This window comes from Trichinella spiralis, assembly GCF_000181795.1.
Source record: "Trichinella spiralis strain ISS 195 chromosome Unknown Scfld2, whole genome shotgun sequence".
In the NCBI taxonomy this organism is placed as follows: domain Eukaryota; kingdom Metazoa; phylum Nematoda; class Enoplea; order Trichinellida; family Trichinellidae; genus Trichinella; species Trichinella spiralis.
In genome coordinates, this window is record NW_003526941.1 from 7895659 (window position 1) to 7913299 (window position 17641).

General features: G+C 35.6%; 5 protein-coding genes across 5 annotated transcripts; 3 read left to right on the top strand and 2 right to left on the bottom strand.

Annotated features, from left to right (window-relative positions):
* Positions 1 to 44: 44 nt before the first annotated feature.
* Tsp_06791 (PR domain zinc finger protein 13) lies at positions 45 to 1903 on the bottom strand. Its single transcript, XM_003380587.1, has 2 exons — positions 1317 to 1903; positions 45 to 105 (listed from the first exon to the last, which is right to left on the bottom strand). Exons 1-2 carry the CDS (start codon positions 1901 to 1903, stop codon positions 45 to 47), a joined length of 648 nt encoding a protein of 215 aa, XP_003380635.1.
* A 529-nt stretch (positions 1904 to 2432) lies between these two features.
* Tsp_06792 (hypothetical protein) lies at positions 2433 to 2750 on the top strand. The gene is made up of 2 exons (XM_003380588.1): positions 2433 to 2541; positions 2737 to 2750. Exons 1-2 carry the CDS (start codon positions 2433 to 2435, stop codon positions 2748 to 2750), a joined length of 123 nt encoding a protein of 40 aa, XP_003380636.1.
* A 1511-nt stretch (positions 2751 to 4261) lies between these two features.
* Positions 4262 to 4841, bottom strand: Tsp_06793 (conserved hypothetical protein). The gene is made up of 3 exons (XM_003380589.1): positions 4792 to 4841; positions 4534 to 4652; positions 4262 to 4413 (listed from the first exon to the last, which is right to left on the bottom strand). The coding sequence occupies exons 1-3, from the start codon at positions 4839 to 4841 to the stop codon at positions 4262 to 4264; spliced, it is 321 nt and encodes a 106-aa protein (XP_003380637.1).
* A 5582-nt stretch (positions 4842 to 10423) lies between these two features.
* On the top strand, positions 10424 to 15301 carry Tsp_06794 (histone deacetylase family protein). The gene is made up of 8 exons (XM_003380590.1): positions 10424 to 10489; positions 10629 to 12088; positions 13666 to 13753; positions 13866 to 14023; positions 14108 to 14330; positions 14420 to 14593; positions 14647 to 15039; positions 15161 to 15301. The coding sequence occupies exons 1-8, from the start codon at positions 10424 to 10426 to the stop codon at positions 15299 to 15301; spliced, it is 2703 nt and encodes a 900-aa protein (XP_003380638.1).
* Positions 15302 to 15407: 106 nt separating this feature from the next.
* On the top strand, positions 15408 to 17109 carry Tsp_06795 (conserved hypothetical protein). The gene is made up of 4 exons (XM_003380591.1): positions 15408 to 15465; positions 15746 to 15839; positions 16616 to 16724; positions 17047 to 17109. Exons 1-4 carry the CDS (start codon positions 15408 to 15410, stop codon positions 17107 to 17109), a joined length of 324 nt encoding a protein of 107 aa, XP_003380639.1.
* The last annotated feature ends 532 nt before the right edge of the window (positions 17110 to 17641 follow it).

Genomic DNA, 17641 nt, shown 5'->3' on the forward strand with positions numbered 1-17641 from the left:
GAATAATCATTTTGAAATGGTGATCATCGTCTGTCTCTCTCTCATCATCTATCTTTCTCTGCACTGTTTGTCTCATCATCCACTGTTGCCGTGGAAATTTTTTTTCTGAAATTATTTATTTAGTCTGTAGTCCATTTCTTTGTCTTTATAATTTTTTTTCGTATTATATCATATATTATATTACATTTTATGCATATATTACTTCTCGTTGACCAGTTTCTGCGAAGCGGGGTATGGTATATTTATTTGATGATATAGTCATTTTACTTTGATAAATATTTTATTCATTTACTGCTTTGTTTACTTTGGAAAAGTGAGATGCTGTTACTGAATAACAGAATTTTTATCTATTTTCTTTACAATGTATACACGCATAATGATCACTCAAATTATAACTTGAAAAAACATTCAGGCACAGCTACAGACCAGCTATTTTGCACCTGTACATGAGTGTGAAAATGCAAACTGCCGTATATGTACATGAAAGTGTACATATACGGCGAAGTGCAATTTTCCAGATGTATAAATGAGATGAATGATGTTTTTTTACAAAGATAGATGTATGATCATTGGTTTTTTTAAAGTTTTTCATACTGCTTTATTTCTTTTATATTTTGTTTTGCTTGTAGACGATGACAAGTTTGTTACGGGGAATATGCGTTTTCATTGTACGCCAATATTTTTTTAATCGTTGCGTTTGATAAATGAAAAAGATCAATGCTGCTGATTGGGGAAAAATTTGCCCAGCAGGTGGTGCTGATTACAAGCTTACACAGAGGCGAGATTGACGACCGGTCACTGCTGGTCTGTGCTCAGTGGCTTGAGAAGCGGAGGCGACGGCGCGGAAAAGCGTGCAAAAGATGGCGTTTGCTGATTTTCAACTAACCGCTCCTTGACCATGGTCGAGGATTAGAAAAGGCGGTGCACTGACCTCACCGCAGAGTTCGCCTGTTTAACAAAGCGTACAAGTCTTGTGCCTTGCCTCTTTAATTAATAATATCTGTCACATGTTTTCAATTATCATTAACTGAGCGTTGATTGGAAAGGAGGGATCAAAACAAAAAGTAGAAAAAAAACAATACTGAAAATGGTGCATGAAATTATTTTTTTTGTTGTATAATTTTAGCATTCGGATGGGGATATGGAAGAAAGAAGGGAAAAACTATGGCTGCTGTTGTTTTTTGTGAGTTGATTGAGATTCAGCTCACATGAACACATCAGCATACACGCACGCATGCACACACTTTTACACCAGACCAAACTAACTAACTAGCAAGCATGCATAATTTTCTTTATAAATGGGATTGTTCATTTACAGTGAGCTGCTGCTGTGTCGGGATGCGATGTGACGATCCAGATCCCTTTTTCGAACTAAGCATTTCCCGCAGTGTGGACATTTCAAATTCGACTGTCCTCTAAGTTCAATTTGGTGCAGGCGAATGTGTTTGTTCAAATTACTGGGATCTCCGAACGCCCTTTGACAAATGGTGCAGCGAAGCGGCTTGAAACCGGTGTGGGTGCGAAGATGAATCTTGAGACCGTATTTTCTCGAGTACAGCTTTCCACAGTAGATGCACTGGTGACCGTCGGACGTTTTTCCCAAATTTGTAGCCAGGAATTCGATGGCACTTTTAGAAGAATCATCATCGGATTTCAATGACTGCGCATTTGGTACTGGCAGTTGCAGCTGTTGTTGTTGAGGATGGAAATGTTTCTTCTCACCGCTGGAAACCGATGCAAGCGAAGGGTGTGGTTCGAAATCCGTGGTGTCGTCCAACCACGGTCGAAACAGTTTCCGCTTCGTTTGTGCTGCCTCTGATTTCGGCTGCAACTGCACCGACGGTCTTGCTGTGCAATTGCTGGTCGAAGGCAGCAGCATTGTCTGCGGTTGGAATAACGCCATTGCTAAAACAAATGACAAACGCTTACACGCAGATACAGACAGCGGTTGCAAATTCTTCTCTTGTGTTGTATGAATAAAAAATATTTAACATAATTTTTAATTGAATTTGCATAATGGAAAGAAAATTAGTTTATTTCATTTTTGGATACAACTTTTAGATGCTGAGAAAAAAGACATGCAAAGAAGTAGTACAATTTTGCTGCGTTCATTTTTCAACTTTATCACACAGCCTGTGTTAACCACTAGCTAAATGAGCACCCACCCGGCTAGTTATCACTACAATACAGCGAAAAACAGCAGGCGAAACGTCGCTGTTTTATACGAAATTAAGAATTCTACAATCTTACCTGCAGTTGTTCATAAATTCGTTTGCATGCAAACGTTTTGTTGTTTAGTTGTTTTGTTTTCTCTTTCCATTGAAAAAGTGTAATTCATCTAGTTCTGGTATGGACAGTTAATCTTGAAACATAAATGCATGCAATTTTTTCCTGTTTTTGCAATAATTATTCTTTTAATTGCAGCATCAAAGATGATCGATCATCGTAAGAGAATCGAATCAGTGAACTATCTGTGTTCAACGGGTCGACTAACATTGTTCAATAATTTGTACAATTTCGACGTGTTTCATTTCATTTCAGGTTTATGCAAATTTTCAAATTATCCAGCAGCACTATCTTGAAATGTTGCTATATAGTCAACTTTGAGTGAGTGAGTGAACAGTATTGTTGCTGATTTGCAAATACTCGAATGTTGAATTTAATACGAATACACTTAAATGTGTTTCTTATTTATCACGTGGAAAAAGTATTCATTTATGTATTTAAAAATTTCAGAAAACATCAGGTGAACAATGTTCTTCAATGACAACTGTTTAGAAGCAAGCGGTAGCAGTGTGGCTCAGGATATTTCTTTGAAATGGTCTCAACTTGAAACGGAAAATTGTCAACTGTTTACTGACTCATCAGAACCCATACTACGCTTGTTCGACGCGCAATGTTGAAATTTGCATATTCTTCATGAGAGGTAAGATAAAAGATGTTCTATCATTTATTTTCTCTACTTTTGCCAGTGTGTGAAAACGGATTTTGTTTGCAATCGCGAAATTGTTATTTCATTTTTTACAATTATTACTTTTTGTATAATTGAGAATATGAGAAGAGAATTTTTTCAAATTTCTCACAGATCAGTGACGCGTTCAAAAAATTTCAAAACCATTGCACTATACAGGAGAAAGTAATCGTAGGAAGTTGAACAAAGTGAGGTCTCGATCGTATGAAAGTGATAATAAATTGCACTGAAAATGCAGTGAAATAATTTTTTCATAATTTTTGCTCCTTGTCCGCGTATGATGCCATAAATTGGCAGGTTAATCACTTTCAACAAGCTGGTAAATTATTTCACGGATGGCTGCTAAACGAACAAGTCACTTCATTGAGCTTGTTTACGACACCCAGATGCGTAAATTTGTTCCACTACTCAACGAATCTACTTTCTAATATTTTCCTTTATTCCTTCTTCTCACTGCTCTGCTTCTTGCTAGCTTATCTTATTGATGAAAGAAAAATTTGTTTAAATTTGCCTGTTTATCCATTTTTGCGTTTTACAAATGAAACATACTTTCACAACTATTTTTACAATTCACATTAACGCAGCATACATGCAGCATGCACACACTTGTTAGCTGAACAGTGTTAATTTTTATGTTATGCAAATTTTTCTCTTTTTGAACAACTTCACTCCAAGAATGCAATATTTTTCTGAATTCTCATCTCTGATGATAGCAACAAAAAATTGACTGCTTTTAATTTGAACGTAAATTTAATGAATGATTTGATTATTCTGTGACGTTGTCAAGTCATTCAATAAATCAGACAGGGGGAAAATATTTTAAATGAGCTGCTGTTAAATTAAGTTATGCGTAGGAAATGAATAAATAAATAAATAAATATTTACATTTATACAACAGACATGCATCTATTCATTAATATATGCATTCATTTATATACGCACGCACACGCACACTTCCATCACATATATACATACATGCATACATACATAAGTACATTTATGCATATGCACACGCACACACACACACATATATATACATATGTATAATTACCTTGAGTTATACCTTGAGTTGGAAATCTTGTACTCGCTTCGACGGGACCAAAAAATGTAAAGCCGTGTGTTAATTTTGTTATATCTAGCATCAGAAGAAGGCAGGATGAAAAAACACTGATGCGGCAGAAGGAGATGCGTCAAAATGACTGACTGGAAAAGATATTGGTGCACGGCGTTGTCTAAGATCCGGACGGTGCTAATTATAAGTTGTCAATGTTCACGCCTGGGCAGTGCAGGTCAAGACCATTTCGTGACCCAACCGGCGCCGGTCGCGCCGCTGACCCGTGCCTTGTAAGAGGATTTGTCCAGCATACCCTGCCGTGGCGGCTGCATCTTATGCAAGCACACTTGCGCTTTCTTCAGGCCAGTTGTTTCAAGGCCGAGTGCGTCTCAATGATCTCATTTTACAGCAACATCATCACCGGTGCTCGTCGTAGCTAACTAGCTAGCTGGGAGGCTAGCTAGCTTACCAAGTAAGCTATCATGTGCAAGCTAAAGCTAGCAGCTACTGAGGAGGAGTTGTCTGCTGCTACTGCTGCTGCTGTTGCTGCTGCTTATGCTGCAGTTCCTGCCACCGCCATTGCTGCTTCTACTGCTATTGCTGGCGCCATCGTCACCACTTTTATTACTGTAATTTTATTACGATTGTAATTGTCTTTGTCAATTTTAAAAAATTTTGCTTATTGTTAGCTTGGTTGTACTCAGTTAATGCCCGTTAATTAGCTCTTGGTTATTTTGTGATTGTTTTTAATCAATAACAATGGCACAAGATTGTCGTCATCTGGTGGTGATGAGTTTTCTCAAATATGGTCAACATCTCTCAAGTGAAAGCTGTCTCTGCTTGCCTATTACAAGCATCAACATCACCATTGTTACTTTGCACTTCACACTTGCTTGCTTTTCTTGGCTTGTATAATTTGCTCTTGCTTTATTGACCCCGGCACGTGCGGACGTTTAAACGCTTCGCAGGTGTCTGAATGGAAGTAATTATGTAAAGATAAAATCAGCCTTAGCTGATCACCTCGTTCTTCCTTTTTTAATAACAAAAGAAATATAAGCCGACCTCTATCTATATGATTTCTACGGGTCGTTTCCGGTGCTTATCTGCAAATTGGATCTCATTTCACTCTGAAAGCAGTTAGACCATTTTGCTTTTTACCAGTTGAAATAGGAGCAGCAGAGCAGCGGTGATTTATCCCGTTGCGATCTTCTTCCCTTGTTCTCTTCGGAGATTTTCGGATCTTATGTAAAGATGTTTTTTTTCGTATTCCTCATCTGATTGTCGTTTGATAGAATATCTGACAATGAGAAAGAAACAGTCAGTCTATACGAAGATTTTATTATCTGATGCAAGAAATGTTGTGCTTGTGCGAACATTTTTGGTTGCATACAGTCAAGTTTTGCGGAAAAGCAAATAGCAAAGAACTTTCAGCTAAATGTTCAGCGCTAACTGATAGTATGTGTGTCCGTGTGGAAAATTATTCATTTTTGCGCGACATGTAACCAACCACTAGTGGGATATGTATTATTTTTGCATGTTTTGTTTTTGTTCATTTTATTTTTTTTTGCATTTACATATTGAATATTGTATAAAAGCAATACTGCATAATAGAACGAACTTTTCTAAAGTTGTAAAATAAATTCAATTTCCAAGTGTGTGTGTGATCAGTCATTGCTGTATCCATCGGTTTGCTGTTCGTTGCATGGCAATTAATTGATTCCACACTCACACACACACAGAGAACAAACACCGTCAGTTGAGCAGCACAATATAAATAGATCGAATATCAACTACTTACCGTTCACCAACTTTTATCAACCCATTTCAGAAATTAATTTAGTTTAATATCATTTTTTTCCAAGCGTTTTTAGCGTTTTACATTTCTATTTTGCAATCATTTTTCAAAGCGGCAGCATCTGAAATAGATATGAAAATTAAAAATTCAATTCAACATGGATAAACAAGCATAAGTAATGATTGTTTGCTTGATAATAAAATTTGGGAAAATGAAATTTTGAGAAGGGAAAAAATTCTGTTCAGATGATACAGCTCATTAAATAATTTAAGCTTATAAGAAAGTGCGTGTGCGTGTGTGCTATTACTTATTTATTTATTTATTTATTTATTAGCTTAACATTCACATGTGAATTTATTTTTGGGAATCATTGGAAGCAACAAGCTTTCTCAGTGATTTTTGAAAACCGTTGTTTGTTGAAGTAGTGGCGTGAATTGTTTGTTGTGCAATTGTGTGCTTTTAACGATTCCACCACTGGGGACGGTGTAGCGTGGAAGTGGAAATTTTTATTAGTGAAAAGGAAATGATCGGCAGTTTTGTTCGGCAATTTTTCACCTTCAGCTCACTTTTGATTATAATTTTTGCTTTACTCGTTTTTTCCCCCTCTCACACGAGCTATTAGACCACTTGCATGGTGCAATTCTGTTTGCTATAAGCAATTAATTGCGGCGAAACAATGCATGCACTTTATGCATCTATGTACAGCATGCACGGATGTGTCTTGTTTGCTGATTGTCTACTGCTGTGTTTGTTGTGCTGCAAAAGTGGAATTTTTTCAAGAAAACAAAAAGCATCACAGAACATGAACAAGTTCATTTGTTGAATATGAGCAGTATGCCATTGCCTCATCTGTTCCGTCGACAAGCATGCATATCATCCGAAGATTTTTATAGCAAAAAGCGGCAGTTCAATGCAAACATGTTTAGCGAAATGATGCATCATCATCACCATCATTATCGTCATAACGAATGGCAAAAGTAGTTTGGCAATTTTTAATACTTTTCAACTAGGTTCGCTAAATTTTCACTAATCACTCCACTCACTTGTACTGTATTGCTGCTAGCCCACTGACAAATAATCTTTATTTTTTTTTTCATCCAGAACCACATAAGAGAGAAATGCATCACTAATCTGAGTGGAAATTATAAATATTTGAAATTGACATTTTCCGTTTTTGAATTTGAATAAGAAAAAACCAAACTGTATGTTTTTAACTTCCTTTTATCTGTTATGGATAATTTTATTATTTGGATAGAAAAATTGAAAATTGAATTTCTCTTCAAGTCAATTTCATTACAATTATCGTATAAAAAACAAAAACAAATTTTACTTTATTGTATGCTACTACCATTTGAAAGAAATTCATCTTCATTGAACACTGGTGTCAGATTGTTTGTTGATTAGTGATCAATTAATCGATCGACGACATCCACAGAAAACAAGAACAAATGAATTGAAATAGTTCTTTTTAAACTGGTGGTGGGATGGATGGTTGGAAAAAAAAATTTTTTTCCCACAATTCACGAAAGCAGTAAACTTGAGCAGATTCACATCCACACGTTTCAATATATGCAAGATCTTTCACGATTAAAATAATTATTGAGCATATATATATGTTTATTATTAACATAATTTATATTTTGTTTTTCTTTTTTTTTCTTTTTCACCAGCAGTCATTAAGTATTGCGTTTTCCGCTTATGCTTTTACGCTTCTATGAAAATCGTCGTCTGAAAGAGAAAATTTCAGTTGTTTTTTTTTTACGAAACTGCTGCATTATATTTATCACAATTCATTTCATCAGATTCAGTTGATCAGAGTTGTAAGTTTTGCCTCAGATGCGTGCAAAAAAATCCAACAATACCTGATTATCCTTACCTATTTTGGTATTATGTAGCTTTTGTTTAATCTGAATTGGTGAACAGTTGCGAAATTAAAAGTGTAAAATACGATCAATTAAAAAAAATTATAGCACTTTTTCTTCACTGATTTTCTTTCTTTCCATTTTTTCGCTCAGTCAATATTTTTTTATTTTTCAATGAATTATAATAATAATTTTTTGTTTTGCAATTGTTATTCTGAGCTACTAAAGTTTACTACAGAATGCACGAATAGGTCGTTCAAGTTTAAAACAGTTCAGAACTTGATATTGTGACATTTGGATGTAGATTTATTCTAACGATTGATTCATTGATTCATCATTCGGACGAGCTTATTGTAACTTCGCAAAGTAGTTTTAAAGCACTCAGATTTTAAAAAATTTAATCTATCGAAGTTTTAATCAACTTTTTTTAAGAAAAACAAACAACTTAGATGGGATATGTGAAGCACAAAAGAACTTTTATTACAGAATGAGCAAATTAAATTGATTATCATCTTTCTTTTCCTTTTTTTAAAAATAATTTGTTGGTTTTCAAGATCAATAACTTTCAAGCATTCCTGTATAATTCAGGCAATCTTTCAAAACTGCTTATGAAAATTACAATTTATTATTCCTTTATGACAAATCACTTATTGTAAGGCAAATATGTTCTCTCGTCGTGGGTATTTTTTCTTGGAAAATTGTTTCTCTCTCTCTCTCTTTCTATCTGCCCATTTATCAACTGTTCCTATTTTTATTGAAATAAATTATGCCTCATTTTGAACATATGAATATGAAGTTAAAACGGTTCTTGTGAAGAATTCTTATTTGGCATAGTTAATCAAGTTTATTCATTATGAAAAATTGAATCTCATCATAATAATGACAAATGATATTCACAATTAGCCAAGTTATATTTATATTGTTAAAAATTAAAATCTTAAGAAAGAAATTCTTTTCACAAATTTCATTGTGCCTCTGTAACCCAATTTTTCAGTTTTACTCGCTCGTTTTATTCAGATGAAATAACCATTTAAAAAACATTCCCCCCATTGAATTTATTTGAAATTTACAAAACAATATACACCTTGACACATTGTTGTTTCAATGAGTTTGCTTTGAAAATTTTCCAGCGTTCAAATGAAAACTCAAGTATACGAGTAAAAAAAACATGGGGCATTTTGAATTTTGTTGAAAAAAAATTTTTTTCAACTTGCTCTATTTAATACATATGCTTGCAAATAATTATCAGTTGCCGTTTACGGTATTTTACAGTACTTCACTGGTGTATAACTTTTGAAAAAATGTTACCAATTTTTTCAACAGACGACGACACATTACTATTTTTATGCAATTTCATTTACGTGTGATAAGTTGTTTCAAGGTTTTTAATAAACACAAACAAACGTATGATGCGGCACAAAAGCTAAACTGAAAAAACAGTTGAAAAGGGGTTTTCAATTTAGAAAAAAAGCGTGCTATATAAATCCAACTGACTGATTTAATTTCTGGCTTCATGAGTGCAGTTGTTTTTTGTTAATTTGAGTAAGAAAAAGGTAAAAAATGAAGGAAATATGAAATTTAATCATCTCCACTTTGCCTGATTGACGTGTATGTAATAAATGGATAATTGAAAAAGAATTCAAACATTTGCATTGCCCATTATTAAATGTTCTTACTGTATTCTATTGAACAGAAGCTGCCGTTAAACAAATTTTATGTTAATTTGTACGAAAATTTTCTTGACAATCGTTCGATTTTGTGAAGGTGAAATCAAACTTTTCAAACAATCTTCAAAAGCGATATAGTAGTTCTTTGTCACGTGAAAATTCCAAGCAGTGGACGAGTGAAATTTGATGAAATTCAATTATAGCCGTGTTGATTGTTTATTATTATTGGCATTATCTATTATTGAATCAATACGTTGTTGTTGTCAAAAAATTTTCCTATTATTTAAGACGTTTTTTTTTCTAAACGATGTCAATTGTAGAAATTATACATCTCAAATTGTTCTGCTATTGAAATTTTCAATCAAATTCAATCGTAAAATCAACGCCTTTTGAATGTATTATATATAATAGCTGTCTCACTGCTCTTATATATTTTCTTTTCTTTTACTGAAAATTTTAGTCGGTTTTCAACTTTTTCGAAACACATCTTACTTTCATTCATTTCTACCTTGCGCTACAACAGTTGAATAAATTGTTTACAATAAATAAATCAATAAGTGAATTATTCATAAAATTGATCACGAAAGTTTCCACTTTTTCCAAAACCACTGTAAAAATAATTTCAGCTGAAAGAAAAGCAAACTTTACTTGCAATTTGATGTTTGTGAATTAATTTAATTATAAAATTATTTTATATTTTCATTATTAAAGTGATGCGTATTGAAATGAAATTCATTTATGGTTGAAAATTTTGTTCGCGTTCATTAGCAGTCGTTGAGTTTTTTTATTCATATCGATTTTAATGTTTAATAAAAATAAAATGTATATATTTATTTATTTGTATGAATATTTGAAAGATATATTTTATAAATGGACCTTTTTATTGCAAATGTTGCCTTTCGAATGTGTAATTTTACGTAAAAGAGAATAATAGTGGAAATTAAACTTGATTACTAATACTTTCTCCGAGAGAACTGTAGGTCGGGCTTTATAAGTTCAGTGGCGCCGCGTGTGTTGGCGTCAGTCTGGCCAGTTCGCCGCGCCGGTTTGTTCTTTGTTTTGCTTAAGAGAGTGATGGATCGGAGTGCTAGCATTGGTCAGCCGTTCTACGAGACGGTAGCAGGCGTCGATAAATCCAGTGTGAGTTGTTGTTCTTGGTGTCGGTGTTGCTGTTGTGGTTGCTTTTTCTTTCGTTGTTGTTGTTGTGGTTCTTGTTGCTGTTTTCACAGAGTTGCTCAGTTGTAGTTTGAAAAATTCCATTCATCTGCGCTAATTTTAGCTGGCCACATTGCTGTTCAATGGTGACAGTGGAAACGACAACGATTGCTTTTTGCCCGGCTACGTGACCGACCGCAGGATGTTGCTCCACAGGAACATCTGGTTCCCAAACCACATCGAAACACCCGAACGATTGTCGAGCATATTGGACCTGTGCGATCAGCAAGGCTTGTTCGACCGTATGAAGAAAATCCCATCTCGACTGGCCAGCTTGGACGAGATCGAACTGTTCCATTCGAAAGATTACGTTCAGCAAGTCGCCTCGTTCGAATCTATGGGCGCCGAAGAGCTGCAGAAAGCTTCTTCGACGTACGATTCGGTTTACGCTTGTCAGCACAGTTTTACGGCCGCTCGTTTGGCTGTTGGATCTCTGCTGAACGCGACCGAAGCGGTCTTGATGAAGCGTTGCGTCAACGCGATTGCCCTGGTCCGGCCCCCGGGTCACCACGCGATGTTGGACGCGGCCAACGGCTTTTGCCTTTTCAACAACGTCGGCATTGCAGCCGCGCACGCGTTGAACGCATTCCGCTTGGATCGCATCTTGATCGTCGATTGGGATGTCCACTATGGGCAGGGTATTCAGCAGAAATTTATCAATTCCAAGCAGATTCTCTGCGTTTCCATTCACCGCCACGAGTTCGGCTCATTTTGGCCCCACATGCCCGAGTCGGATTGGAACAACGTTGGACAAGACGACGGTTTGGGTTTCAACGTCAACGTACCGTTGAACGTTCGCGGTCTCGGCGACGCCGACTACTTGGCCATTTTCCATCACATTTTGCTCCCGCTGGCCATCGAATTTCAACCTCAGTTGATACTGGTGTCGGCTGGCTTTGACGCGGCAGTGGGCTGTCCAGAAGGGGAGATGTTGTTGTCTCCCCGCATTTTTGCCCATTTCACAAAAATGCTGGCCAGCGTGGCAGCCGGCCGATTGGTCATCTCGTTGGAAGGCGGCTATTGTATCCCGTCGTTGTCGTGGAGCGTTTCTTGCGTCGTGCGCGCGTTGCTCAACGATCCAATACCGAAACTGGCCGGCTTGAACGTGCCGGTCAATCCGTACGTGGTGGACGCGATGCTGTCGCTGGCTCGTCGCCTCAAACCCTACTGGAAATGCATGGGCCATTTGTTGTCGGCGGTGAACGCCACCCTGACCAGAGCTAATCAAAAGCCACTGCCGGCTCACGATTCAGTATTCTCGGCAAAGCGGACCGACCAGACCGAAGCCACCTGCACGACCATTCTGGAAACTGGCCACGTTTCCAACCAAGACCATCTGACCAACGTGATAAGCGACATTGAAAAGTTGCAACTGCATGCCAACAAAAATGGCATCTCCGCACGCGGAAGGGTGGATTTGAGGGTCGACATGGTGACTCAGCCGTACGGCGATTTCAACTTCGACCGACTGGCTGTATTTTTGCCCGAGAAACGCTGGCGAGACGCTTTTCTCATCCAGTCGACGTGAGTTCCATCTTTCCAATTGTTGTGTATGTTTTCTTTTTTTAATATTAATAATTTTTTTGTATCCATTTCAGTCTTGCCAACGTTTCGACATTTCGCACCAGAAGAAAGGTGAGTGGAAAAAAACCCTTTTTACTTGTTGTATATATGTGTGTGTATGTGTGTAGGTAGACACCGGGCGTGGCTTGATAACTGATTTCAGTTTGACACTTTTTTTATCGCGAAATATGTCCATTAATATGTTAATACTGACACTTCTTCAATCTGTGTTACTTTTCTTCTTCTTTTTTCTTTTATAATTGAAAATCTTCTTATTTAAGCGAAGTTCACTGGTTTTGTTAATAATTTTGATTCATTCATTCATTTTTTCTTCATCTCTTATCCCTTCCAATTTCAGATTGTAAAATTATTTAAATTTATTATTTTTAATGCCCAGTCAGTAGCTGTTATTTTCATCTGGGCTGAGTTACGAATTCGATCAGATGCTGCTATACATTCTTATTGATCGCTCAATGCACACTGAACTCGAGCTGACTAACGAACTAACTAACCAACTACTACACCGCTGCGTCATGCTTGCAGTGCAGATTGATCACGATTGAGAGAATAATAAGAGGCTAAGCAAGAAGCAGCAGCAACAGCAGCACCGGGTGGGTGAGCTTCCAGATAGGTGTGTGATGAGCGGTTTATGGGAAATAATATACTCTTCTTTCTTGCTTTCTTTGATTTTATTATTTTTTTCTCTTCACAATTGATAAAATAATAAATCTGCACTCACTTGTTGCTATAATAATAATAAAAATTTTCAAAAGAATATATTACACACACACACTCTCTCTCTCTCTACTAAATGAATGTATTTTTCCATATTTTTTTCTGCATTGAATTATTTTCATTAATCAGTCGAAATTTTTCTTTGTACAAAACAAATGTTTGCACAGCTATACCAACTAGAATAGCTACATTTTTGTCCCATCTCTACGATGGATCACGGTTTGTAAATTTTTAATCCAGCAAATTATTTCTACTGACAATGATACGGAAATGTAACGTTTATTTTTTGTATCAAATTTCAATACATCATATTATGTATGCAGTGTAGTTGAAAAGAAGATTAATGTCCTTGAAAAATATAGCAGCTTCAGTAGAGAATCATTATAGCAGTGCATATTTCCGCATTCCACACGAATTGAGATTCAGCCTGAATCACCAAATTAATCCGGAAGTGAGTCAGCTTTTCAAATTTCATTAAATTGAAGAAGAAAATTTTTTCAAACAAATTCGAGCTATTTTTTGTTGGTTGTTTTTTGAAAACGTTTTTGTCATTGTTGTGAATTTCAACGACCACAAAACCGATTGAAGCTTTTTCTTCTCTTGCTTGCTTCGTTCACGTTACCTGGAAGAATTTTCTCTTTCTTTTGCAACATTTGAATCTCATGGGAAATTTGGTCGTTTGTTTTTTCCATTTTCCATGCACAACCTGCTTATTCATCATTGATCTGCAACAGTTAACAAAAAAAAAAGAAGCGATAACAACAATTATTGTTTGATAAGCATTGTTTGGGAAGGAATTTCAGAAAAAATAATTTGAAAAAAACAATGCATTCATTTTTGAAATTAATGTTCATTAAATGTATTATTTCAACTTCCGATGAGCATAACGAGGTATGATGAAGTGATTATTAATTCGTGTATTATTCAGATGGTAAAGTTTTGTCCAAAGTGAGCTAGCTGTAATCAATCAATTAATTACACAACACGTACGGTTCAATTTTAGGACTTTTCCCGATGCATCAAAGAAGTTGAAGATTTCGCGCAGAGTCTACTTAATGGAGTTTCTGTTTGTGGCTGTCTAATTACAGAGCATTGTGTAACGAATTTTTGGAACATGGAACGAGAAGTATCAGCCACGCTTGCCAATTCAACAGCATGCAAGTGAGAAAATTTATTCAATGAAAAAAAAACCGTGTGCATTTTTGATTTTTTTTTTCTTTTTTTAAATTCTCAAAAAATTTTCAGCGTGCTGTTCGTGTGCCTGAGCTCTGCGATGGTACGGGTCGAACGACGTTCCGTGGGACAATTGAAAGTCACTTCCGTTGCGATACCTTTTATTCACGATGCTACCCGGGTGGATCACAATATTTTGGACGAAAATATTGTCCATCCAGATTGCTACAACGTTGATTTGCTCTGGAGCGTGCCGAATCCAACGACCGCGGATCGTCTTTTCATTTTTTTGCATGTGTGTAGAAAAGAGATGTTCTCCCAAAAATTCATCCCCTTTCTAATTATTACTTTATCAATCATCGTCTCTTTTTTTTTCTTGCGTAGTTTTTGCTGCCTTATGTGACGGCCATTTCACCAGAGTTAGTCATCTTGAATGTTGATCTCGACCATCCGAACGCGAAACATTTGGCACCATCCTTGCTGTCATTCATTGTCAGCAACTTTCTGACACTTGCCAACTCTCGTTTACTTGTCAGCGCAAATGTTCCTACAGTTAGTGTAAGTGATGAAGTTTTAATCTTCAATATATTATTATTATCTGCTGAATTTAGTATCCAGACAAGTACATCAAAAGCTCATTGACAGCACTGCTCAGTGCTTTGGCTGGTTGTGATATGCCAATTGACACGTTACTTTCCAATAAATTATCAAATTATTCAATCACTATGGTAGCTGAGCTGGTTTATCAGCTTCGGACGGTCTTGCCAACGTTGCAGTCTGTTCTGCTCCCGGTGAGCTTGATAGACGGACTTCCTGTAGATATGAATCTCTGGTTTGGTCGAATGCATCGTCCGAGACCGTTGAAAATTTTGCACGATTACTTTTGCAAACATCTCAAATTGAATAGTGCCGATTTGATCAGCTACCGCACTTGGTCGACTAAAACTCCATGTAAAATTTGTTCGAACCGAATTGGCAACTGGGTTTGCCTCATCTGCTCAGAGGTTTGCTTTATTTATTTATTTATTTATTTATTTATTTTTATATACTGTCGTCTTCTTTCTTTGCATCGCTTTGCTTGCTTTTTTTTTCTCTTTTAATCAATTAATATATTTGTTTATCCAGGTGTTTTGCGATTCCAATGTGAATTCTCATCGTGAGCAGCATCGTGAAATGGAACGAAATCACAACTTCTTTGTCAACGTTACCGAAAGTTCAGTGTACTGTTACCTTTGCAACGCAGAATCCGGTTACCGGTCCTATTGATTCCTCTACTTGTGCAGATAACAACATTATCATTATTGTTATGTTATAATCAATTTGTTGCTTAATAAAATGTTCACAAATATAATAACAATGGTGGATTTCTTCAATGCGAAGCGCAACCGCTGAATATTTCTGCACAGTTATCACTGTAATCTCGTGTTCTCGTTCCAGAAGCTGCACTTTTCAAATAATAAAAGTAAAACTTGACAAAAACCAACATATTATATAATATGGTAATGGTTAAACAATGACGACGTTATTTAGACATTTCAATCTACTTTTTAGAAATTGACATTCAGGTTCTCTTCAATTTATCAACTTATATTCTACTATACTGTATCTTCTTCTATTTAAGCTTGGCAATTAGTAGCCATAGTCGACTATTCTTTCTTGTTCAGTTCAGTTCAATTCAATTCAATTCTATTTTATTTTATTTTATTCCAGTGCAAAATTTCCAAGAAAATATAACAACAACGAAAACGTCACAAGCTGCTGTGTGTGGGTCTGTGTTCACTGATGGCTTATTTGTTGTTTTGTTGTAATTCATGCATAAAATTACATTTGGTTGTTCGGCCAAGTTCACACAGGTGAGATTGTTTTGTTTTGTTTTTCACATTTTTCACGTATGTTTCAGTTACCGTAAAAAAACTATAGACTATTAGATTGTCAGGTGCAATTTGCAATATCAAGTTACAGTTATTGGGCACTTGGTTGATATTCAGCAGTTAGTGTAATCTGTTGCATGTGAAAAAATATTGAGATGCTTTACTATTGTTTAACAGTACTTGTTTTCGGAATTACTTGAGAACATCCCATAGTTTCAATATTAACATTCGTATTCATTTGTATTACAATCAGATTTAAATAAATAATCTTTTCTAGTTGTAGAAATTGAAAATTAGGTCATTGGACCTAAAGTAAGGAAAGTATTTTATCATTTGCATAATTCGCTTACTACTACTGCTTTACTAATATCCAGTTTTATGGTCACTTAGTTGTTCAGTGTGTCGTCTTCATGTTCAACAGGTGCTGAACTTGAGTTCTCTTTTTCACTTATCGTCATCTGTGTTTGAAACGTATGCTATTCTATGATTGTCATCTGTGATATCCATTTATGTTTTTATAACTTGAGAAAGAGATTTTTACGCTTGCAATGTGCATGACTATACTAGTATACTAGTTTGAATTGATCAACTACTTTCTTTTTTTTTGTTATATACTTTAAAATATTTCTAACCGGGAATCAGTTGCAAATAGTAAAGTATAAATATAAATATTATTATACATTTATTTACATAACTAAATCAATTCAAGTAACTTTTCAAACTCAGGTGATTTGAAAATCAATACTACAAATGCATTCAAGCGAAATAAAGAGAACCGCAATTTGTTATTATTGAATAGCGTCAAATGGGAATTGAAAGTATTGTTTAATATTGACTTGACTTGATTTGAAATAAATTTCTTTTCTAACATTCCATCATATATTATGATGATTTTGAAATTCTGAATGAAGGAAAACTAACATGAGATGGATGTGAATATCGATAAGAATTGGAAGTGTTTGTATACAACGAATTTTTTCAGTTACTTTGTAAAGGACGAACGGAGTGCCTGTAGTACTTTCATTTTCATGTTGTGCTAAAATTCAAATTTTTACTTTCATTGTAAAATTAATTTTTTGATAAATGTTCTTTTTTTCAAAATAATGCTTATTATGTATTCCTTTTTTTCTTTTATTTCAGAATTTTATGGAAATAGCCTTCCATAAATTGAAAGAATCCACAGCATATCTTGTCTTCAATTGAGGAATATGCAACAGTGCTCAGTATCCACTGTTGTGACTTATTTCACTTTTACCTCGTCTAGTTTACGCGCCTTTACATAACATCGCGGTTTTATATTTGCATATGTTGCGTGGTATTGTTGTGCATGTTATGTGAAGTTTGAACAAGAAGAAATCAAAATTTTCGACATTTCAAAAAAGCAAGGCTATAGCCTTTTGCTGTTTTTACGATTTTTTTAAAAATGTTGGATTTCTTTTAAATTGGATGTGAAAAGTATATATCCATAGAGTTTGATAAATAAATACAGTCGAAAAGTTCCATTGATATATAAGTTGTACTGAGTGATTAAATCGACCCAAAGTCCACCCTTCCTATCTTAATGCACACGAAAGCAGCCCATGCAGAACTCCCTTGAAACGGTTGCAGGACGGGTGAATCAGGGTATAGGAAACGTAATCTTCATCATATTGCGGTATTCTCTGACAGGTGGATTTCGTGTGCAATATCCGCTTTGCCGGGCATGTTGATTTTTGATCCTGCAGTGGCCATTGGG